Source organism: Lissotriton vulgaris, chromosome 12, assembly GCF_964263255.1.
Source record: "Lissotriton vulgaris chromosome 12, aLisVul1.2, whole genome shotgun sequence".
Classification (NCBI taxonomy): Eukaryota; Metazoa; Chordata; class Amphibia; order Caudata; family Salamandridae; genus Lissotriton; species Lissotriton vulgaris.
Window position 1 is genome coordinate 518,789,302 of NC_141700.1, and position 25,774 is coordinate 518,815,075.

General features: G+C 45.7%; 1 protein-coding gene across 1 annotated transcript in view; it reads right to left on the reverse strand.

Moving 5' to 3' along the window:
* HYDIN (HYDIN axonemal central pair apparatus protein) overlaps nucleotides 1-25,774 on the reverse strand; it is a 2,950,008-nt gene that overhangs the window by 66,069 nt on the left and 2,858,165 nt on the right. Inside the window, exon 83 of the mRNA XM_086945295.1 lies at nucleotides 23,718-23,868. Coding sequence (XP_086801421.1) covers nucleotides 23,718-23,868 — 151 coding nt within the window. The remainder of the gene's footprint in view (nucleotides 1-23,717; nucleotides 23,869-25,774) is intronic.

Genomic DNA, 25,774 nt, shown 5'->3' on the forward strand with positions numbered 1-25,774 from the left:
AGCCAACGAAGCAAGCTTCTGAGGGGTGGAATCATACCTCCCACACCGGTTACCGGTGTGGGGGTATGATTCCAACATACCCCCAACATCCAAAACACAATAGGGTTTGTTTTAGCCGTTTTAGAGTTGGTCATCACGCGGTCGGGTAAAGCCCCTCTATATATAGTATATGGTTGCTTCACTGACAACCAGGGAGAATGGACTCCGTAGGCTGCAGGGGCTTCCTGCTCGTGCAGGGGCACCCTCTGACTTAGAACCAAGCACCCTGCCTTCAGGAATGTAAAGGCCTGCTATATGAGTGACTGATAGGTTGTAAGTGCAGTGACACTTAGATATAGTAAACCTATACCTTTAGTAAGTGGTGCAGGCACCATCTTACACAGGCTGCAATGGCAGGCCTGTAGTTCCATTTTGCATGGCCTCTCATGGGTGGTATAATACATGCTTCAGCCCATGGGAGGCTTCTGGGGTAACTATGCCCTAGGTACATGTGTACTCCAGTATCCAATCTGGAGTGTACCTAAGTACATAACATAACAGTTTAGGGAGAAAGCAGATAGACTGGGGTCCTGATTAGCAGGATCCAAGTTAGATTAGTCAAAAACCAGCTTGGCACCATGCAAAAAGTGGGGGTACACATGCAGAACGATCCTACATTCCTACAACTAGCATGTAGGGCTGTGAATGGTAGATTAATTTTTGCTGCTAGGATGCATATTAATTTACAAAAAATAGCAACGATGGACAATTGCTAATGGTAAAGTAACTATCCTTCTCCAGCACTGGCTCTTTCATAGATTCTCATGCTTAAATGAGAAGAGGCAAACGTTGATCATAGGGCCACATACAAGTAGAACAGTGGATGGTGGGTAAAGAAGACTGGGTTCACCTTACTGAACTAGAAGTCAAATGACTACCTGTGCCACTGCTGAGTTTCTTTATTCTATTGCTTCAAAGAAGTAATGCTGTGTAAAGGTGTATCGATTCCTCCAGTTGTCTAACCCACATCTGTCCACTTATGAACCTCTGTTGAAGAGAGCTGCTGAAGTGTAATCTATGCAGAGTGCACTGTGACAGGGTCTTGGAGTGGTCTACCTACTTTGGAGTGGTTTGCCCACTATTGCTGTTGCACCTCGGTGGACCATATCTTACTTTGAGATGGAGTGCTTTTTTTAAGGATTTCTAATGAATTCTACAAAACAATGAAATTTACAAACATGCTTGGTTCAATCGATGCAGAATTTGAGACATCTTCAGATGTCCCAAGTGTGCAGTGCACTCTCACCTGCATTTGATGGATTATGGAAAAAAGGTTTTCATATCATTGGGTTGTTAAGATGAAAGTCAGTGCATACCTTGAAGATAAAGCAAGGTTTCATCCTTAATGTAACTCTGCCCTTGCGAAATTGGGGGAACAGTATGTGTATTGTGAAAGCCTGTTTATCACTGACCTTTCTTGCAGATATTAATACTGGCAAAATAATTACAAATACGTTTTTTATCCCTGCTTTTTGGTTGAAAAAAAATTGTGACAGGACAGTATTAAATTTCCTTGAGACTAGACGGCCCCTCCTATGGGAAACACTTGAAGAGGCCTGTGATGAACTGAATCAATCTATCAGTGCCGAGAGACGGATTGACTGAATCCCATCAAAAAAGAAAAATAAGTGCTATATGTACCTTGATTGAAGGGTCTCTAAGACCAGAGTGGGATAATTCTAGAAACTATGGGAGGATCTGTTAATAGATAAAGATCATGGTCACTACACCAAATGCTGAATCTTTTCCACTTAATTCCTCAAGTTTTATTTTTGGACACAGCTCTAGCCTGCAAAAGTATACTTCTCCAGTCCTCTAGGATATCTATGTGGATACACTGATTGTGCTCAGGAGTCATGCTGAGCAGTTCATACACGCGGGATTGGGGTGTAGAACCTGGCTGAGACAGCAGGTCTGTAGATGGTGCCTGCAAATAGTATTAACCTGATCTGTGATGCTTTTGAGAGGATAATGAGCCCTGTGAACCCGTTTTGCATGAGCAGTGTTGTGGCTATCATGATTGGATGGCACTATTCTCATCTCATTTTGCTCAGTACTCTTGGGATGAAGGGAAGCAAAGGAAAATGTTAGGCAAAGGTACCTTAGCCATGCTATTAAAACTATCCCAGCAGCATATGTCTTCTAATTAAGTACCCGCAATTGTGCTTGACATCAGTGGTGGCTCCTCCGCTAAGGCTTAGGTCCGTCGCCCCACTACTCAAAAGGAAAAATAAAATGTTGATTACGTAACGTTATCATTTTATTATTCCTTTTGCTGTCAGTGGCGGGGTGGGCCTGGCCAGAGCAGGGGAAGGAGTGGTTTGCACTCCCTAAGTGCTCATGATTGTTTAGCCGGCCCTTTTAGGGGTGGCCAAACAGTCCTTTGCACTTTGAATGTTCCCCACTAGGATGGATTGCACAGCCTGGTAAAGAGCATGCACAGGCTCCCTGTTTCCGTCTGAGCTCCAAACCACTGCATTGCAGCGTTGTGTTTGGCTCTGGGGTTCCTGAGTGCCCTGGTGCTTCCTGCTGCCGGCCGGGACTGGAGACAGGAAGAGGGTGAGCAAGGGGAAGGAGGAGAGGTGGCGACCAGCCGGCTGTTCCAGGTAAGTTTTTTCTTTTCTGTTTTTCATTTGCTTCCCCCAACACCTGCTCCACTACTCCTATTCAGTAGCAGCTGCTACTGATTGACATTGGTGGTAAATAAACTGAGTCTTGACTGCCCCAGCAGTGCAAGATCCTGTTCAGTGAGTTAGGTTCAATAACTATTCGTGGAACACTCCTCTACATCAACTGAGTGTGTCCACCATGTTGTTGACTGATCCTGCAGTCAACAACAGGGTAAACAAACTCAGTTGATGTAGAGGCTGGTGCTGAATGACTCAATTCCACAACAACTGGGCTTCTGTTGACAGTGCATGTAAACTTGTACTTCTATATCTTTTGATGTAAAATACTGAGGCTATGTTGTCTGTTCATATTTAGATTCAGTAAGCTTGGATTCTTGGCAGGAATGATTGCAATCTCTGATTGCTGACCATCGAAAGTACTAACACATTTATATGGAGATGCTGTTCTTCGCACAGCCGTTTTCTGCTGGTAGCTAGCTCTTGGAGATGTGAGCCCCAGCCATCCACAGACTTGCTTGTGTTCAACACAAACATTGAGACTTTTGATGGAACCAAAGTACCCAAGTCCTATGTCTGTATTCTGTCTTTGAGCCCACCAAGGCAACACAGCTTCCATTATTGGAAGAGGTGATCTTCTTGTCAAACAAATCTGTAGTTTGAGCCCACTAGGAGTCTACAAACTCCTGCAATGGTCTCTTAATCTGGTGAGAAAATGGCATCAGAGGGATGGATGATCACATAATACCCAGCAAGAAGAAGTAAAGACAAACTGCCAATTTGTATTTCCTGTGTAGTTGCTTGACTAAATTGTGTAATTGACCTAGTCTGTCTTTGAAAGAAATACCTTTATTATGTTGGTACCCATGACTGCTACTAGGAACTGTATCTGTCTGTGAGAGTTTAGCAATAATTTTCTTCGGCTGAGCAAAAGGCTCAGCTTTCTAAAGAGTGCAAACAAGCATACATAAATATGCAGGCAGAGAGCTATGCATCATTTTTTATTAATCTGTAGTTCAAGTGGGGGAAGATTTGGTGACTGTCTCCCGAGAGAACGGGCACTAGTTCCATGCATTTTTGGAAGATTGCTGAGACAGTTTAACCAAATGGGATTACTGTGAATTGACTTAGAAATGTAGATACTTTCGAAGTTTGGAATGAACGGGGATGTGAAACTAAAAGTCCTGCAGGTCCAGGGCTGTCACACATTGCCCTTCTATTAGTAGTCGAGGAATGTCCTGCAGTAACAACATACAAACTATGTTGTTCTGAGGTACTTGTGTAACTGTCGCAGAAATTCTCTCAGTGATGTCAGTATCCAATTAAGCATATTAACTGATGAACAGTGATCACTTGCATAGCATCCCATTAAACTATCAGTATTGGCAAAAATATGCATTTAGATGATGAATGGCAAACTAATGTTTTGAAACTTGCACACCAAAGGCCAGACTTACTAAGCATTTTAACGGCGCTGATATAGCCCCCTTGCGGGCTGGACCGTACTTCTCCTAGGTTTCTCCTACCAACCCCTGCTTTTCAAATACATATGTCAATGTTGCATGCACGCAAAGTTGCGGCAATGTTTCTGCTTATTGAACGATTTTTCTCCATGTAACGACACCTTAATTGTTCTGCTGTTTTCCACCTTTTTGATGTAAAACTCAGTAAACAGAATTTGAGTTACAAAAATGGGTTTTTGAATGTACTAAATACATTTTAGGAGTCTGTAAACTTCTTCCGACCCCTAAAATGACTTTGCAAATGGATACCGATCCGCAAATTGGAAGGAGCTAGTTGTAGTCCTCCCTTCCAAATTGCCAATCAGTATATGACGTATCAATGTTTTGCAACCATAGTCAGGTCTCAAAACATTGAAAAATTAATGACTTCCAAGCTGGGGTGATAATGCATTTGCTAAACAGCCCTTCTTAAATCTTCATAAAAAAGTGTGTCTGGGAGTATTCAGAATCAATGATAGAGGGGTTCTCATAGTAAAGTCAACATTAACCCCGTGCGCGCTAGCGGTTTTCACGCTGTGTGCTGGGTTTTTAAAAAAACGGCGTTACATGACGAGCTGAGCTCGTCATCAACATACGAGCGCCGTAGCTGATGACGAGCTGAGCTCGTCATCAGCATCGAAGGGGTTAAAAGAAAACCTCTGGGTCCACTTAGGATCGCAAACCTGACATGCCTAGCAACGAGTGGCAGGACTTCCTCTTGGGTCTACTGATTATGTGCTAATAGCATTCTGAGTATTTCACTGGTTGAAAGTTCAGGTAAACTTCTGCCACATCAAAACATATTTTTTGATGGCAACAGGAGACATATCTAAAACTTTGTGAGGCACCGGTGACCTAAGCAGTTGGGATTTGGTGAGACTACTTTTTTCCAGCTCCAAGCCATGGGGACTGAAGCTAGGCAAGACATTCCAGAAAAATGGTCTGCATTTGCTGAGGAAGAGATTTTCTGCACTAAAGAGCCTGAGAAGAATATCAAGGATTGAACTATTTGGAAGTTCTTTAACCATCCTCCAGATGAGAAGAAGCTGAATGGCAGGAGGATCGGCTGCCAGCTCAGTGACCAGAAGCTGAGCAGGTGCAGGGAGTGATCTACTTCTTCAGCACTTCAACTATAAGACACCACTTCAAGCTGAAGCATAAGAAGTATCTAAAGTGCTATCGATCTGGCTTTATATCGGAGTTGGGAACGACGATGGGATCAGCTCAACTAGGAACAGTACCAGGGGACTGAACCTCAGCAAAGGGATGGATTCAGGGGGGCACAACTGGCACCAGGAGCGAACCTGGCAGCGGAACCCTAATTGGGGCCCACATAGATCCGTGAGCCCAGAAGGTGCTCAAGATGGGCCCAGCCACCAAAATATGAGATGCATGGCGTCATAACACACTGAGTAGGGCAAGCTGTACACCGGCTCTAGGAAATTCAAGGAGGTGCGGAACTGATCCAAACCCAGCCTCCACTGGTGGAGTGCAGGAGCGGGATCAAGACTTGCAGCATTCTTCCCGCACCTCGTCCTTTGACTTGAAGTAGAGAAGTGAAGTCAAAGAGCACTTCAACTCTTTGGCCTTCTTCTACTTGTGGAACTTACCGGACGACGGCTGATGGGAACAATGCAGAGAGCAGGCCCACGGACTGCCACATGACCCGACCTGGAGCGGTGAGGAGTCGCCTGATGCTGAGCCTCCAGGAACTTTATTGTCTGCTCCTGAATCCTTTTAGGGTCCTGGTGTGGCAGCAGGAACAGTCTCCGGAGTCATGGTCCAGCTCCAGGCAACAAAAGCAAACCTGGTGGGGGTCCATCACAGACATTTGTCTGTGGCAGACTCCAAAGGGTTTAAAACCCACAGGTTTTTAGGGAACAAATCAAAAATGCTAGAAAAAAATCAATATGTGGTGTACAGAGGACACCCGAAAGGAGTTATTGCTATACTGCTCAGAACAGGTTTTAGATGGATATATAAAGCAATCCTCCATGCTTCTAACTAGATTGAGGTGATTAAGCTAGATCTTAAGGAAGAACATGATAGCTTAGATACCCTGCTGATTGTAAATGCGTATATACCTGCTGACTCAACTAACACTAATTTATTAAAAGACCAGTTTGTTTTTAACTCCACTATTATGGAATGTGAAGATTGTAGGCATCTAATGCTGGTTGGTGATCTGAACGCCAAAGTCTCTACCCACAGTATAAGGTTATATGTGAATGCCTCAAAAAATTTAGCTCAGTTTCCGAATAATAGACTGATAAAAGAGGTGTGTTATTATTGAAGGCCTGAGAAACTTAGACCTATTAATTGCTAATGGGAGGCTAAGAAATGATATACCAGCAAAATTTACACATAAGGCCCCTACTGGGGGAACTATTATCGATTAATTAATTGTTTCACCAGATTTTTTCAGTAAGTGCTCCAGTAAGAAAGTCTTGGAAAATGTGCTTAGTGATCACATGGGGATCTGCTCTAAATTCAAGATGACCTGTGCCAATGTAGGTTCTTGGAATTTTAGTGATAATTCTGTAGGGTTTAATGTAACAAACCGAAGAATCTATTGGAATACTTTAACTGCTTCAAAACTTACAAGGACCGTAACAGTTTTAATAGGAGACCAACAACATGTAGTAGTGGTAGATCTTCATTCTCCTAAAGTCGATCTGTTCGAAGCCTTTGGTCGCAGTATAAGTACCTTGCTTTCATCGTATACATCTATACATTTACCAGCTAAACGGAGACCTCCTTTTAACCGATTCCTTCATATAAATAGGGAAATAAATAAATGAGTGAGGACCCATTTCATTAATTTTTCCCTTGAAAGAAATAAATCTATTAAAGAAGAAAAGACAGAGACAAAAACGCTCTCAAAGACAAAAAAAAAAGATCATGAATGGGTCTAGTTAAAAGAGGCGGCTCCAAAAAACACTGCTTAAAGGTATTGGGAAATAATCTGATTGCTGCGGCATAAGAGTAAAATCCCTTCCAATTCCTATAAAAGAAGAAGAATGGAAATTACATTTGGTAGAACTCTACTCTGCAAATCCTAATTCTTCTTGTTCTGCTTCTATTTTAACTTATTACCCCTAACATCCTTGAATCCAGTTATGCGCCCTCAAAGGGTGAAGTTGTAGGACTTATTTAAAAAATGAGAGGTTCAGGAGCATTGGATCCTGGTGAAATCTTATGACAGTTATTAAAAAAGAGCCACTGTTGTAGACTACGAACCTTATTCCGCTGTTTGAATATTGCTACCTGCAGGGGAAGAAGCCCCTATCATGGTCCAGTAGTATCCTAATTCCATTATACAACAAGCATTGGCATAGCCAATAGGTCTCGCCTTTGGGACCTTATAAGTATTTAGTTATGCAGCACAATATCCTTGGTGCAACAACATCAACTGTTGCATGGCTAAACACTTATAAGGTCCCAAAGGCGAGACCTATTGGCTATGCCAATGCTTGTTGCTCTTTTTATTGAGCCCTTGGCAGCAAGAATCCGTAGCTCTACCTACATTAAACCCCCAATCAGAGATATGCCCAAGTTCAAGCTCTTTGTGCACAACATGGTTCTTTATTTAAAAGCTGACAGGGCCAATATGGAGTGAGCAATTGAGCTAATTCAGGAATACAAAAAGGTAGGAGGTTACAAGAACAACCCTGGAAAAACAGAGTATCTTTATTTAATGCCTCGTCAACTGTGTTGCCTTCTAATCTACAGGACCAATATAACAGACACCATCGGTCCGGTATCTAGGGGTGCATGTAACAAATCAGTATCCTGACCGGTTTTTCCTTAACTATAAAGCTATGCTAGATAAAGTTAAAATCCTGTTGGCAAGAGGGACGATTCTCCCACTGACATTAATTTGGAAAGTGTCATTAAGAGGCTATTTTTTTTTCAAATCTCCCTAGGAAAGTTAATGAGTTTCTTTAAGGAGTTAGACGCCTTTATTATCAGATCTGTGTGGAATGATAGGGCCACGAGAGTAAAGTACTCCATCATGCGTTTAGATAAAAATCAAGGAGGACTGGGTCTGCCTGATTTCTTCTCCTTTTACCAGGCGGCGTGGTGAGGAATTATCATTCATAGAGGGAACGACTTGTGTGGGCTAGACAATGCATTGCTACCTAGAATGGCCCAAGACTAGCAAATCTATCTTCCTTAAGATGGCTAAAGTGCCGAAACGGACAAGATATAAGCTGCATGTCGACACGGATGCCATGCTAAAGCGTCTTTCGAGAAAGACAACTGCAGTCTAGCCATAAATTCTTTCGGCTACAGGACTGTGAACGTTTAGATAATCTGAATTTGTGTTTACTTTATGCATGATACACTTTCAATTTCTACACACTTTATTTCTATGCCAGGTGCTTGGGTCTGCGGATTTGTTCTGGGTAGGATTACATGTGTGTGCACTTTAACCATATCTATACGTTCTATATAAGCTGCATTTATTATTAACACATTTTTTTCTTAGCTGCTCGCACTTTAGCTTATTATCCTATTTTGCAGAGACAGGAAATGTATATGTGCAATGTCACTTCTGCAGTAAGGAAAGTCTGTTCTATTATGATCCCCTTCAATTATTACCATGTTCCTGCTCAATGCATAAATACATTGTAAAAAGAAGCAATGGCCGTGCGGGCGTGAAAGTGACACGGCAGCAAAAGTGAAAGCCCCTAATGTTGTTGTTGAGGGTAAACACGCGCTGAGGCTTAATGTGGTGCGCCCGCGAGGGTCAAAAGCAGACATGGCCGTAGCCACAAGATGTGCAGCCGAGTGGTGCTAATGACCGGGGAAAGACAGATGGCAGCTGCGCGCGTGCACACTCGCGTGAACACAAGCGCTAGGCCAGCCAGTAGCACTTTGAAAACTAACCTACTAAATGTCTTGCAGCGCATGCGCTGACTCAGCGAGATCTAAAAAGGGCTAAAGACATCACCTGGGTAACTACCGGCAAATAGCTTTGCTAGACGCTGTGGGCAAAATATGTGCTCACAGTATTCTTGACCATTTTCTGTGGGTATTACTGTTGATAGGCCTTGATTTCCAACTGTTAGCACCTGACACCATGTTTGTGAATGCAGAGCAATGATAAAAGGGGTTAGGCACTCCCATGTTATGCAATTTTTTCCACATACATCAGACATGCAAAAGGACAGCCGCCTATCTTCGGTGCTTCTCCTTCTAAGGAGAAAAGCATTCCTGTAAATCTGCTTTTGCATGTCTGATGTATGCAGATGATATTGCAATTATGGACTTGACCCTTAATGGGCTGAATAGAAAGTTGACATCTTCGCAGAAATATACTATGGCACAGTTTCTGAAGATAAATGTTTCGAAAAGTAAAGTTCTGATCATGAAGTATAGCAAAAGCAGAAAAGTGTAATTTTAATTGGAGACTTGATCCTGAAAAGCTGGAGATTGTAGATTATTTTCTTCAACTAGGGAAAGTAATAACTGGCAACACAAAGAATTAGCCACACATCGAACATAGTTCTTGTAAAGCGGTAACGTAGCGCGATGGGTCATACACACTTTTTTCATTTGCTTACAGTTTTTAAAACAAAAATCCCTCCCACTTTGCTTTATGCTATCAAATCTGTCACAGTAAAGGACTGGAGTTTCCTACATAAGATTGTAGGCCAGATTTTATGCAAATTATGTAATTTCAATACTTTGGTCCCAATATCTGCTATTAGATTGAAATTCGGGTTGCTAAGTTTATTTATTTACGTTTACGTTAAAGAACAATGACAAGAAAGTTATGGAGGAAGCACAGACAAATATTCCTTTTCCCGGAGGAGGAGTCAGTGTTTTCTCTCCCACTTTTAGAATTTAAATCCTTTTAAAAAATCACAAGTTGTAGGGTTAATTATCAGAGAGATGTCAAGTATTGTAGATCAAAAGAAAGATTGAAGATAATGGGCATGTCAAATACATAGAGAGTTCCCCAGCGATACCTATCTTGGAATTTCGATCATGGTATTCGACGTTGGCTTTCTTTATGCCGGATTATTCTTTTGCCATTAAATGATCTAATGATTCCGGTCCAGGAAAGACATGGCTTCCCAGTTCGGGCTGGACTGTTCCCATGTGCACAGCATCAAGGCTGATTTGCATATGGCCATGTCTGAACTGGGGTGGTGTGGAGTGCAAAAAAACTATGGATTTAGGCCCAGATCTCTGTACTGGGGTGAATGTATGACATTGTTCTGCATTCTGTCCATCAACTGTTGTTTTTGCATTAAATGATCTAACAGCAAACTGGTCCCCCTCTAAGAAAATTGGATTTTTTTTTAACTTATGTTACCTGGGCATTCAGAGTCTTGATCATATTTTGTTTGTTTGCCCAGCTTTGTTATCGTTTTGTCATTGTTGGTTTCGACCAATGTTTATACAAAACAGCATTAAAAATGTAACATCAACTCGAGAATTTCTTTTATTTCCAAAGAATGAAATAGTGTGTATAAACTAATTTACTTTTTTTAAGGAGTTGATGAATACATTGTAGTGTTTACTATATCCTCCTTAAGCAGGTCCTCTCCTTAGTTGTACATACTTTTTAAAATTATATGTATTTAGAGGAGGATTAATGCATGACGAATGCTCATTGAATTTGATACCTGTTGTCTCTCGGTCTCTTTGGTATCTTGGTATATCTTAAAAAAAAAATATGAATAGGCTCATTGATCAGTGGATACATGGACCTCCTCACAATTAAATTAATAAATTCCGGGCCTTTGTACTTTTTAACGTTAATGTGGTTTAGCACTCTCTGGATTTTATTTTGCACATGTCACGGCTGCTAATCAACTGCTCTTTGCACAAAAACTGGGAAATATCCTGCTTTTAACCATTGTTGCTAAGGGAAAAGTAATTGTTAGTTATAAATGTGTACCGGGTCTGGTGGCTCAGTGGACTAATGCGTCCATTGCAGGGGCCTGTGTTCGACCTCATGGTCACAGGTTCAAATCCCGGGGGTTCACTCAGCCTTTCATCCAACTGAGGTCGATAAAATGAGTACCATTGAGTTGGGTAACAATAAACATCTGTTATTCAGCGCCAAGATACCCAAGGGTGAACGTGCGCTTTACAAATACACATGTTATGTTAGTCTCTTCCTTGGAATTTTCATTTGGTTTATAATCCTCTGCTGCTACTCAATGCACTTTATCTAAAATTGGACCCCTTATGAAGCTGCTATTGCATATTAATTTAATACTTGCACGTTACTGCTGCTACTCAAATGTTCTTTGCACAAATATCAGATTATTTTTTGCTTTTATTCATGTTGCTAAGGGAAAATGTATTGTTTGTTATAGATGTGTTATTTTTTCTTCAGCATTGTTTTCTGTTTATAACCCTCTGCTGCTACGTGATGCACTTTATTTAAAATTGGATCAATTATGAAGCTGCTTTTGCATAGTATTTCAATATTTACAAAATAAGCAAGGCACCCACGTCTGGGCATAACCTGCCAACTTAGGGCGAACAAAGTCTGAAAAGTTTCAGCGCTCCGTCCATCCTCTCCTTGTGTTTCCTTTGTTTGCCCTAAGTTGGCAGGGTATGCCCAGACGTGGGTCCCATGCTCACTTCGCCACTGGAATCAAGCTAGCCTGGCTGATTAGGTCCCAGGATGCGTGTTTCCGGTTCAGGAAAGACCTGGCTTGGCAGTTCAGGCTGGACTGTTCCCATGAGGCACAGGGTCAAGACAGATTTGCATATTGCTGGGTCTGAACTGAGGTGGCGAAGTGAGCTAAAGAATGATGATGGATTCAACCCAGATCTGTGACTGAGGGTGAGTGTCTGAAAAGTTTCAGCACTCCGTCCATCATCTTCTTGTGTTTGCTTTGTTTGCCTTAAGTTGGTAGGGCATGCCCAGACATGGGTCCCTTGCTCACTTTGCCACTGGAATCAAGCTAGCCTGGCTGACGAGGGCTGTTATCCCGAAACTGGTTCCAGGAAGCTTGTTTCCGGTTCAGGAAAGACCTGGCTTGGCTGTTCGGGCTGGACTGGTCCCATGAGGCACAGGGTCAAGACTGATTTGCATGTTGCTGGGTCCGAACTGAGGTGGCAAAGTGAGCTAAAGAGTGATGATGGAGTTAACCCAGATCTGTGACTGGGGGTGAGTGTCTGAAAAGTTTAAGCGCTCCGTCCATCATCTCCTTGTGTTTGCTTTATTTTATGTGGAACTCATTGGAGATCGAAATTCTTAATAAATATGTTTAACTGAATTGGGCCACCTCTACACATACAACAATAAATAATTGTTTCGCAAGTTTGAGACTTTCCTCGGAGGCCAGGGGTCGTAAGCACAACTCCAGTAGATGCTAAACACTCCAATGTAAAGACCAATAGCAGAAATAAATACTGTTAAGAGCACTCTCTGGGCATGGCAGTTCCAGATGTGAAAGCAATATAAGATATATACATCAGTATTCCAACTAGAAGACAGTACAACACATTCACTCACTAGAAAATGTAAGATAGTTCGATAACCGAATACATTAAAGCTGAAAACATTGGGAGGCATGGATCAACAATGCACATCTATGACTTTAGAAACATACAATGAGATAACTGGCAACTCCCCTAGATATAATCTTGTGCTATATGATGACGGGCAAATTCACAAACCTATATTTGTCATTCCCACAAGAACCTACAGAGATTCCTGCATTGTCCCACAAGTTACTACTTGTGTAACGATATATCTGTAAGAGACATTAGTTAGTGATAGATTCCTTACCTTCGAATATCCCCAGGCGTCAGACTGGATCCGGAAATGTTTGCGTAGCAGTACCCTTGCGCGTTGGTAGGCGTCGTCTTCGGCTCCGCGTCCGTCGTCGGCGTCGTGATGACGTCGTCGGAGTACTTAGGCGCCGCCTCCGCGTGCTGCAGTCAGTTCTTAGACACAGCTTTTCCGCACCAGAAACGCAGAGCTATGCTAAAAACCAACACTGGTGCATTGAAACTAGGGCCCTGAAAGGGGATGACCGTAACCCTAGATATAGGTTCGCAGAACGGGGAGGATGGGTGGGTCGGTAAGGAATCTATCACTAACTAATGTCTCTTACAGATATATCGTTACACAAGTAGTAACTTGTGCATCTGAAAGAGACACGTTAGTGATAGATTCCTTACCTTAGAATAGATACCCCAGCAATACCAACCCGGGTGGTGGGTCTGCGAACCAATAATCACACAAGAAAGTCCTGGAGGACGGAACGGCCAAAGAAGCCATCCCTCCGGACTTGGCTGTCCAGGCAATAGTGTCTTGCAAACGTGTGCAGCGAGGCCCACGTAGCAGCCTGTGAAATGTCCTGCAAGGGCACACCTCGGCCCAAGGCAGTTGTAGTCGCTGTGGCCCGAGTGGAATGAGCCCTCAGCCCAGCAGGGGGTTCCTTCTTAGCCAAGGAGTAACACGCCTGTATACACAGATCCATCGCGAGATGGTCCGCTTGTGCACCGCTTTACCCTTCTTAGCGCCCACGTAACCAACAAAGAGTTGGTCATCCACCCGGAACTGGCGTGTGCGGTCCAAATAGAACGAGAGCTCACGTTTTGGGTCTGGAAGGTAGAGCCTCTCTTCCTCTCTTGAGGGATGCGGAGGCGGAAAGAAGGTGGGCAAGGTGATGGATTGCCCGATGTGGAAGGCTGTGACTACCTTGGGCAGGAAAGAGGGCCTTGTCCACAACACAACCTTGTCCGGATGGACTGAAAGGAAGGGAGGTTTACAGGATAGAGCCTGGAGCTCACTCACTCTCCTGGCAGAGGTGATGGCTACCAGGAAGGCAGTCTTCAAAGTGAGAAGGCAGAGAGGACAGTTGTGAAGTGGCTCAAAGGTAGCGCACATCAGAAAAGTAAGAACCAAGTTCAAGTCCCACTGAGGCATCACAAAGGGCACAGGAGGGAACGTATGCGTGATGCCTTTCAAGAATCGATTAACAATCGGGGACTTGAACAAAGAAGGTTGATCAGGCAGCCTCAAAAAGGCTGAAAGAGCAGAAAGGTAGCCCTTGATAGTGCCCAGAGCAGAGCCCTGCTGGGCAAGAGAAAGAATAAAGAGAAGAACCTCAGAAAGAGGGGCAGAGAGAGGATCAACAGCCTTTGCTGTGCACCATGCCACAAATCTGTTCCACCTGCAGGCGTATACCGACTTTGTGGAGGGACGCTTGGCTGCCAGAATGATGTTACAGACTTCAGGAGGCAAGTCAAATGGCCTCAACTGTCGCCGCTCAATCTCCAGGCATGGAGGTGGAGACTGGACAGGTTCGGGTGGAGGACCGTCCCCTGCTGCTGCGACAGAACGTCCTCCTGAAGAGGCAGACGAAACGGGGGATCGACTGACATACTGAGTAGCTCGGGATACCAGTACCTTCGTGCCCAGTCCAGAGCCACAAGGATGACTTGTGCCTGGTCGAGCCTGATCTTCTTCAGCACTCTGGGCAGAAGTGGTATAGGCGGAAAGGCGTACAACAGACTGCAACTCCACTCGCGACGAAAAGCGTCTCCGAGCGAGTGCCGCCTTGGAAATTCCAACGCGCAGAAGTGATGAAATTGCGCGTTCTCTTCGGTGGCGAATAGATCTAACCAAGGCTCTCCCCACTGCAGAAAGAGACCTTGCGCCATGTCCGAGTTCAGACGCCATTTGTGATCCATCATGCACCGACAGCCCTGGCGTTCAGAGAACCTGCCAGGTGTTGAACCACCAGGGTCATGCCCTGATGTTCGAGCCATTGCCAGAGGCGCAGAGCCTCCTGGCAGAGGGTCCACGACCCCACCCGACCTGTTTGTTGCCGTACCACATGGCGGTGGTGTTGTCCGTGAACACCTGCACTACACTCCCTGGGACAGAGGGGAGGAATGCCTTCAGTGCTAGACGAATCGCCCGCAGCTCCAAAAGGTTGATATGGAGCCGGGACTCTGCCAGAGACCAGAGGCCTCTGATCTCCGCCTCTCCAGCCCTGGAGGGACGCGTCCGTCACAACTACGTGCTTCGGTTGGGGAAGGGAGAGGGATCTGCCGCTGACCCAATCGCGGTCCGTGAGCCACCACTGCAGCTGTCTCGCAGTGCCCCCTGAGATCAGGACATGGTCGGACAGGTTGCCCTGATGCTGGGCCTACTGAAACTTCAGGGCCTACTGAAACTTCAGGTCCCACTGCAGAGCCCGCATCTGCCAACAGGCGTGATGCACCAGAAGGATGCAGGAAGCCAGAAGCAGCAGCGTCAACCTGACCGAAACTCGGGATAAAGGCTGAAAGATTGGAATCAGAGCCTGTATATCCCGAACCCGCTGTTCGGGTGGGTAAACCCGAAACGGCGCCGAGTCGAGAACCGCTTCGATGAAAAGGAGCTTCTGAGAGGGGCACAGGTGTGACTTCGGCACATTGATGGAGAACCCCAGCTGGTGCAAGAGGTCTGCCGTCGTCTGGAGGTGGCTGACGACTGTTTGGGGCGAGCCCGCCTTCAACAACCAGTCATCGAGGTAGGGGAAGACTGAAACCCCTAACCTGCGCAGATGAGCTGCGACCACCGCCATCACCTTCGTGAACACCCGTGGGGCGCTCGTAAGGCCGAAGGGGAGCACGGTAAACTGAAAGTGCTTGTGGCCTACCATGAACCGTAGGTAACGCCGGTGGGCCGGCAGGACGGGGATGTGGAAATAAGTGTCCTGCAAGTCCAACGCTACCATCCAGTCTCCTGGGTCCAGGGCAGCTAAGACCTGAGCCAGAGTCAGCATCTTGAACTTCTCCTTCCGGAGGAAGCCATTGACGTTCCGTAGGTCCAAGATAGGGCGTAGGCCCCTTTTGCCCTTCTTGGGTACCAGAAAGTAGTGGAAGTAGCAACCACGTCCTACTTCTGGCCCAGGAACGCGCTCAATGGCCCCCTTGGCCAAGAGGGCCGAAACTTCCTCCTGCAGAAGCCGCAAATGATCCCCCGATATGCGGTGGTGTTGCGGTGGCATGGCTTGAGGGGTCATCTCGAAGGGGAGGGAGTAGCCCCTTCGGACGATCTGCAGCACCCACCTGGCTGAAGTGACAGTGCGCCAGTGAGAGTGGTGATTGCAAACCCTGCCCCCCACTGGCGTCACATGGGCCGAAAAGCACGGACTAGGAGCGTTTAGAGGCAGATGCTGCGGGGGAGGGTGTGGACTGGCCTCGCCGTTGTCCCTGACCGCCTCCACGGCGATTTCCACGGCCGCCACCGCGCTGGATGCTAGCCTACGGCGTGTGGCAGGCAGCACGTGTGGGGGCGCCCGTTCCCTGGCCACGAAAGGAGCGAAAGGCACCCATTTGCTGGCGCAGGGCAGAGAGGCCCAAGGACTTGGCCGTAGCCCTGGATTCCTTAAAGCGCTCAAGCGCATGGTCTGCCTTGTCGCCAAAAAGGCGAAGGCCATCAAACTGCATGTCCATCAATGTGTTTTGGACATCGGCCGATAAGTTGGCGGACCTCAACCAGGCGTGGCGTCTAATCGCCACCGTCGTTGCCATCGCTCTACCTAGTGAGTCAGTGGTATCCAGCCCACACCAGATAGGATATCTGGCTGCATCCCGGCCCTCCACAAGGGCTTGGCCGAGTTTGGCTGTACCTTCAACGGACACTCTGGCAGCAATTCCGCGACCGTATCCCACAGAGAGTGGGTGTAGCGGTCCAAGAGGCATGCGGTGGTGGAGGACCGCAGTCCCAGACTAAGGGAGGAGAAGACCTTTTTACCGTACATCTCGTACCTCTTGGATTCCCTGTCCGGCGGAGCCGACGGGAATGCGGCCTGGGAAGTGGACGCCTGGATGACCAGGCTCTCGGGGGTGGGGTGGATGGACAGGAAAACTGGGTCGCCCGGGGCTGGGCGGTGGCGTCTGGCCACGTTCCTATCTACGGGCGAACCCGTAGCGGGCTTGGACCAAGTGCCCAAAAGAACGTCGGTCAAGGCCTCATTAAATGGCAGCAGAGGCTCTGTCGGGCATGACTGCGGTTTAAGGACCTCCGTGAGGAGGTTAGTCCTCACGGCCATGACGGGGAGCTCAAGGCCCAAGGCCTTGGCAGCCCTCATCAACACCACACTGTAGGTTGCCCCCTCCTCCGAAGCTACAGTAGGAGGGGAGACAAAATCAGTGTCTGGAGAGGTGTCCAGACCACTGGCCTCCCCAAGTTCCCCTGTCCAGTCCTTCTGAGACTGACACTCTCGGGTCAGAGGGTCCTCAGACCACTCCCAATACTCCTCATCACCCATCTCCTGATACTCAGGGTTGTCAATTAATGGGGCCGGTTCATTGAAGTAAAACTCCCCAAGCGCAGTCCAGAGCGGCGCCCAGTGGCGCCGTTCCGACGTCGGAACCGGAGCGAGGGAGGCATCGGGGACGGCGCCGCCCGAGGACGGCGCCGGAGGCGACACCTGACGTACAGACGCCGGATGGGGTCGTAAGGTCCACCGGCGATGACCCAGATCCCGAAGCAGGTCCATTGAGGTCCTGCGGCGCCGGGCCCGTAGGCACCGGCGGCGTCGGGACCGAAGCACTCGACGGCGTAGGGGCCGAAGCCCCCGACCCGCTAGGGGACCCAGACAGGTCCGCTGGGCCCGAAGGCCTCGCGGAGCCCGTCGGAGGAGAGAGGGACCTCATAGCCATGAGGAAGCGCTCGATCTCCTCCAGCGTCGCGTCTCGCCCAGGGACCGGAGGGTGTGGAGCTGGACGCGGCGCCCGCGACTCCGACGGAGCCGCGTGGGCGGTGTCATCCGAACCCCCAGCCGCAACGCGCGAGCGTCGGGGGGAGTCAGAAGAGCGATAACGCCTCTTCGACTTCTTGTGTTTCTTACCTGACGACGACTTCGACCCGGAGGAGTGGTGCCGACTCTTGGAGCTGTGGTGGCCCCGAGCCCGCGACCTGTCCCTCGACCTCCCGTGGGACCGGGACCACTCGCGGCGCGGGGCCGACTGCTGGAGTTCGAGTCACCTGCGGGACCGCTCCCGCCTGGCTTTCGAAGAGAGGGCCCAGCAGTCGGAGCAGGCCATGTCGTCGTGGTCGACGCCTAGACAAGTTAGACAAAGGTGGTGAGGATCCGTGACCTACATCGTGCGGTCGCAGTCCACGCAGTGTTTAAATCCAGGCATCCCTATGGCACCGATCGGAGTCGTAAGACTTCAAGAAGATGATCAAAATGATCCAAAAAGGTAGTCAAAAAGTGACTAGAAGTACTGCTTTTTCCAGATGTGCGCTTGCTGGCGTGGAAAAAAGAAGAACTGACGTCAGCACGCGGAGGCGGCGTCTAAGTACTCCGACGACGTCATCACGGCGCCCACGACGCCGACGACGGACGCGGAGCAACAGACGACGCCTACCGACGCGCAAGGGTACTGCTACGCAAAAATTTCCGGATCCAGTCTGACGCCTGGGGATATTCTAAGGTAAGGAATCGATCACTAACGTGTCTCTTTCAGATAGAGAGAATATCTGTTGCCTCACCTTCACAATTAGTATTGCAAATGTATACCCACAAAATGGAGGTGATAGTGATAGATAACCAAACCGTGTTGGTAAGGAAACAGAGAGAGAGACTTGGAGGAAAAAATCACAGATGTCTACCAGGATCTCAAATTCGTCTGCCTGAAAGAAGAAGGACAAAGTAGAGCCGAAGAAGTGAGAATTGTGGACCAGTATATAACTTGGCACAACACCCTGCCTGGCTGCTGCTCTCACGACAATATTGACACCGACTCGTCTAGAAACATAACAGCCCCCTAAACCCTGGAGGTCGACCCAGCAACAGCTCTTTTGGAGTGGAGGAGCCACTTCTCTGCACTAGCAGGCACCAATCGCATCTGCCCAGTACAGAGTTCTCTCAATCCCCAGACCCACTGTGGGAGCAGCACTTCAAAAAGATGTCTTCATTGCGCCAGAAGGTAAGGTCATTCTCTCTGCCACGTTTGAAGATGCTAGGACCCACAAGAGCCACCCAGCACCAATATCAAAGGAACCAGAGACAGCTGCAAACACCAAGGCTTGTTTGTGTTCAGTCGGAGCACCACCACCACCAAACATCACCTGTACATTGAGGGACTTCAAGAGAGTCCAGCTCCACACCAAGAGTGGCACTGCTTTGTTGCTTTCCCCTCTTCTGCAGGTACACCAAGAACCGTGAGAGCCTCTAACTCACCGACCCGCCGGACAAAACACATATGCACCCGAGCTCCCCAGCCCAGACTCAAGAAAACCAATGCCGTTTCTGTGGTACTAGGACCCTCAAGAGTCAAGCCCTTTCTTGGGTTCTGCTGGAATGGTCTTACTGGTACTTTTACTATTGACTTCAGCGTGTAATGGTAATTGCTACCACCACATACAGCACCTCTGCACTGTGAGACCCCCAGGCAGGTAAACTTGAACTGTTGGTGCTTTCTTGGACCTTGGCCCCTACTTACCTTAAGTCCAGAAGAACCGTCCTGTAAGTCGTCTGTAAGCGTACCTATGCAGTGAATGTTTCTCCAATAGGATGACATCACTGCGTTAGAGGCTCATGCTGCAAATCTGACAGCTGGAATTTTCTACTGTTTTTGCTGGAAAAATTGATAAAGTCTACAGTAGTTACCTGCTTCTGATGATCTTGGTGTCCAAAATTATAGAAAAGTCTGTATTATTTTTCTAAATTGGTCATGAGTTTCTTCTTGAGTGTGTGTCTCATTTATTGACTCTGTGTACAACAAATGGTTAATCCTCCCCTCTGATAAGCCTAAACTGCTCACCCAAACTAACCCAAAGAGAGCATTTGGGATTAATAACTGAAGCCCTGTAAGCCAATAAGGGTCGTCTTGACTTTCTACAAAGTGTACCTCATTTTTGTGTACTACAGTAAAAGCCAGCTTCCTATAGGTTACTAGCAATATTACACACCCAGACCAGAAAGTATTTGTGCCAGGTAGGCAGTTGCATGATCTTACCCATTTGCTTATAATACTAACAGATATAGCCACCACAAATTCAAACCCACGGGCCATAGTTTGATGAAGCCTTTAAACAAATTTGTGGGCCTACCTGTGGGAAGTTTTAGAGATCATCGGCCTCCCACCAGCATTTATTGATGACATTAAAACACTATACACAGCACCATCAGCACAGATTCTGGTAAATGGCAACCTGATTAGGAAAATAAACATTCTCAGGGATTTCTGAATAAGATTGCTTTGTATTCAGATGATATAATTCTGTAAATAGAGGACCCCAGTAGAACAGTGACCCGTATGGAGAAGATCACCAATGCTTTTGGGGGTTCTCAGATTATTCCATAAATAAAGCGAAGAAGGAGGTGATGTCTTGGAAACTGGAAAGCACTGTGGTGTGCTGTAAGACTAAGATTTGGGAATTACAGTCATGCAAGAGACTTAGATGAGGTGCCAAAATATAATCTAAATAGGGTGTTTAAGGATATTGAAGGGTCATTACCAACATGGGGGCACCTCTCACGATAGGCCGATTTAGTCAAGATGGTGATTCTTCCTAAGTGGACATATTTATTCAATATCTTCCCTCTTCCTTTCCCTAAAGAATGTTTGACCAAGATACAAGGCAAGTTAGGGAGTTTTTATTTGGGCTTCTTTGGAATCCTGACTTAGCTGGAAGAAACTAAGGAAGAAAATATAAAAAGGTGGGGTTTTACCCACAGATTTTTTTTTGCACTACCTCTCCTTCCAATTTAGAAACTCCAGAATGCGTGTATCAAGCCCTGATGACTGTATTAGGAGAGCGTTATATGCCACTTTACTGGGCCCAGTCAGGGGGATGGCTTTCTCGATAAATTTGGTGATCCTAGATTTATTATGAAGGTAAGGCTGAAGGTACTGCAGGCTTTCCTGGAAGTTTTGTATAACATCTGAAAAGTCCTAGGTATAGACTATTATTTGGAGAATACCCCTATTGGAACTCTCCAGGCACCCCTTCATTCCTAGAGGACAAGTTATGTTTATCACTGATTAATGCTGGTATTAATTAATCGGGACAATGGCAAGTAGGTTCGGGTGTGCTCTAATGGGAAGTCCTACAGGAGGAAACAAAGCCACTGTCTCTTGATATACATATCAGCAATTGGCTTAGTTGGGGTCAGGGCAAAGGTGGTGAAGTTGAGAAAGTTGGGAATTTGAAGATAGGGCTCAAGATTGCAAGCCTCTAGGAAGTGAAGTATCAGTTTAGTACTGGGAATTGGTGAATGTGGCTGATACAAATTGTAAAATACCCCTTCACTCCTCCAAAGGTAACTTTCCAGCAGAGGAGTAACCAGAGGTGTGGCAACTGTGGAGAACAGCGTTTCCAACACAACTTTTACCACGCACTACCTTTACCACGCAACTTTTACAACGCAAGTCGTTACAACGACTTGCGCTGGGGGGCGCTGTAGGATAGGGAATGGTTTAATTTACTATCCAAAACCTTCCCTACTATCCACGGGGACAGGAGTTGGAATAGTAAATTAAACTATTCACTATCCAGCGCCCCCCAACGCAAGTCGTTGTAACGACTTGCGTTGTAAAAGTTGCGTGGTAAAGGCATGGGTTGTAAAAGCATGCGTAGTAACGACATACATCCGGCAACTGTGCTTATGTCTCTTTTACTAAACAATCATACCGGCTGCACTCAGAAAAAAATATTTTCTTTTTTTTCTTTCCCCAGAATTTATTTGACCCAGAGGAAGATGGTGAAATTCACCAAATGGGCCATGCCATGTTGCATCCGGTGAAGGTAAGAGAAAGCTAATGATTTATGTTTGTCTCTTGTCCAAGGTTGAGAAGTTTCTGGGAGAATGTAGCAGTTCATTATCTGGAATTGTGAGTAGCCAAATCAAGGTAAGCCCATTTTTGATTATTTTTATCTTCCAAAGTTGAAAGTAGCTGGTCTTTCTCATGATTCTGCTGGCCGGGAGAGAGAGTTGTGTGAACTGGTTGTAGACAACTCATCCTATGTTGGATAACTGGCTGAAAGCAATTGGTAAAGTATTTAAACTAGATTTTGCCTGTAACAACAATAGAAGGACAGAAGTGCTTTGGTCATCATATACTGCATGGAGAGAGGGTAATCTAGATCTGATGTTCTGTGATTAAGTCAGATTTGTAGAGAATACCTTGTCGTAGGGAGTTGCAATCTGTATTGGTGATTCAGCAGTTATGTCCTCAGATGGTAAATGGGCATCTTGCAGAGTGTGCTCCATTTTATCTGACGGCAGATGAGGGCTAGGCTCAGAAGTTTCTAGGAGGGCGTTAGCAGCACATTACCTGGATTATGGGTAGCCAAATCAAGGTAAGCCCCCTTTTGATTCTTTTTGGAACTGATACTCAGCTTGGATCAATTATCTTCCAAAGCCAAAAGAGGCTGGTCTTTCTCACGATTCTGCTTGCCAGGAGAGAGATTTGTGTGAACTGGTTGCAGAAAACTCCTCTTATTTTGGGTAACAGGCTGAAAGCCTGTTTTTGTTTTTAAAGAAGAAGTTTCAAAGTATGTACACCACAAACGTTGGTTTTAGTATTGGTAGTAAAGAAAGAGGCTGCAAAAGCAATAAACCTTCGAAAAGTAATCTGATCTTTGTTACTTCGTTGTAAAAACCCTGTTCATGATCCCACCAAACACCAAACAACAACTGTGCTCTGTATGTAAATGATAAAATCATAGGTGTGCACTACAAAACATTACTATATTTTAGCAGAGAGTCAGAAATAAGGTTCATTCCGATCACTGTGTTTATGTCAAAACCTACCCAACCTTGGAAATGCAAATCCTGAAATATTCCATACTTCCTCACTGGAGACTTTTACTAATGAAACAGATGTATACTAAACACAGGAAAGCTTAGGGTGTAATAACTAACCTGGCTGACATAGAGAAACCTTGAGGCTAGAGGAAAGAAATGGGAGGAGGAATGACCAAATAATTTGTCAAGTAGCAGCTGTTTAAGATGATTGGTTGAACATACAACCAATTCTACATATATCTTGGCAAATATACTCTCTCCCTCATTTCAAGTGGCTATTCTTCTGTGAAAATACAGTACGTGGTAACACTGCACCCTGGGTTACTGATACTGGGGGAATTGGTAATATTGGGTTAGGGCGTTGCAAGTGGATTATGACCTAATTCCATATGGTCCTCTTTGGAATTGGCCACCACACCTCAAATATCGCATAGTGCAAGTGCACCGATTTGTGCATGTGAACCCATAATTCCAAGGCAGTCGTCTTAGAATAAAATACTCCATGACTGTCTTCAATTATTTGTCCCCCACAAAATGATGAGCTATTTTGCATGGGAAAACCACAGAAGTCAAACAAGCTTTTGGGTGTCATCGTCTGTTTCCACCCAAAAGGGCATTAAGATGCCATTCGTAATATGAGCTTCAATGGGACTCTAGAGGCCCTTGCAGCACGTTAAAGGTCAGTTCATTTGTGTACTATGTTTTCCAAATCTTTGGAAAACCTCTCCTGACGAAACAAAAGATTAACAGTAATCTCTTGGAGTGAGGTAGCGCTTTGCACTCACTGTTATCCACTTACGTACCTTGGAAGAGAATATCCCCTCCTTGTGGGAGAAAAATGTCAGCTTGTAGTCTCTTTTCGAAGCAGAAGGAAGATCCAGATAGTCGAGTCCTTTCAGGGTAGTGGTACTATCCAACCGTTCTGGTTTTAGCATTTCCACTGTCACGCGGAGTCTATGGAAAAGAAAGTAGATGTGAGGAAACTTAATATCAGGGGGTAAGGAAGTAAAGTAGAGCACTGAAGCGTGAAGGGTGCACTCTTGCACCACTACTCTTTAAGTTATACCTCGCGGACCTCCCCGAATGGCTATCTCGCACCCTCTCGCACCCTCTCGAACTAAGAAAAATTCAAATCCTGCAATATGCTGACGATACCATTCTGTTATATCAAACCCTGGTGGGTCTCCAAAGACTGTTTGACTCCCTTGCTCAGTACTGCAATATCAATATGCTTGAAATAAATGTCACCAAAACTAAAGCAATGGTAATATCTTCGGCAAAAACCAAGAAGATCTTGTGGTTTATTGAAGAGAAGCCATTTGAATCTGTCACTGCATATAAGTACCTGGGTGTGTGGATTGACCACAAAGGGAGACCGTCTGTGCATATAACCGAAATGCAGGCTGTTGCTCGTAGCCTGGAAGGGGCCTTTATAAAAACTAAAAGTGCTCTGCGTTCTCAGGACCTAGTACCGTTAATAAAACTGATCACAGCAAAATTACTTCCCACAATTTCTTTCGGTGCAATAATCTTCAAAGATAAAATGAATAATTGGCTGGACAGAGCGCAATCGTCTTGTTACCGTAGGGCCTTCCCACTCCCAAATTCGACCGCCCATGCTCAAATTCGGAAAGAATTTTCCCTATCCTCCCAGCAATGAATTATGAGTGCAAGATACATCAGCTACTGCTTAAAAACCAAACAAGCTAGCCCTCACACCTTAAAAAGCTGCATATGGCTAGTCTTTAGTAACCCAAAAACATTGTGGAATAAATATCTGATATCTTGCCTCGAATTCCTTAAAGCCAAGGACATATGGTCAACCCCGCTGCCCATCAAGGCAAAAACAAAACTCTTTACAAAGCAAGCAAAAATCTTATCAAACGACCTCGATGAGCAAAGGGAACTCCAGCTCTCACACAGCTCTTGGGCCTCCAAACTATATGCCCGAAAACCCTACCATCCTACTTGGCTTCCTCTATGAAAGTCCACACAAAACTTCAATTAATGAGACTCCGCTTCGGCTTAATTCCGCTGAAGGCATATAAGTTTGGCCAAGGATACAAGAAAGAAGCATCCACCCAATGCCGCTTCTGTAATCTGGACGAGGAAAATCTTATCCATATTCTGTGCATCTGCCAAAATCTTCGAGCTCAAAGAAATTTCTGGCTGCGACCAATTTGGTTCCTTTTTAACATCAGGGCATGCCAGGAAGCACTAGATGCATGTATGAGGGGAGACTCACCCCAGCTGGCGACACGTTTTGTAAAGTTCATTACGGAAATCAACTCCCCGAACCTACCATTGGTCCAAGTCTGAGTCCCATCCCCTCCTAGTGACCTTCCCTTGCCCCTTTTTTCCAATCTATAAACTCTTTGTTTTTAATAGACTTAAACGTCACCTCTTCTCTAACGGTCATTCTTGAGTGTATATATTGCAATGATTTTAATTAATTGTGCAAATAGAATCTTACTTACTTACACTGAAGCGTGAATATAAAGAGAAATTATGACCCCCGGGATGAGAACAAGTGAAGAAAGGAGGGTGAGTGAGGAGACTGAGGGTGGAGGAAATAAAGAGAATGAAGTGCAGAATGGTAAGGATTACATGACAGTGGAAATGACAGAAAGGAGTGATGGTGGTGATTTAGGAAGTTGATTTGAAAGTAATGTGCAATATTTGGATAAAGCAACAATGATAAGAAGGAGAAACGGAGAAAAAAGCAAACATGACTGTGGAGGATGGGATAGAAAGAGTCAAGGATGAATCAGTTTAAATGTGAATTGCACAATTGATTAAAATTCACTGTTGTCCAACTGTAAACGCTGACATCTCTAGTTTGATGACATAGAATATTCAA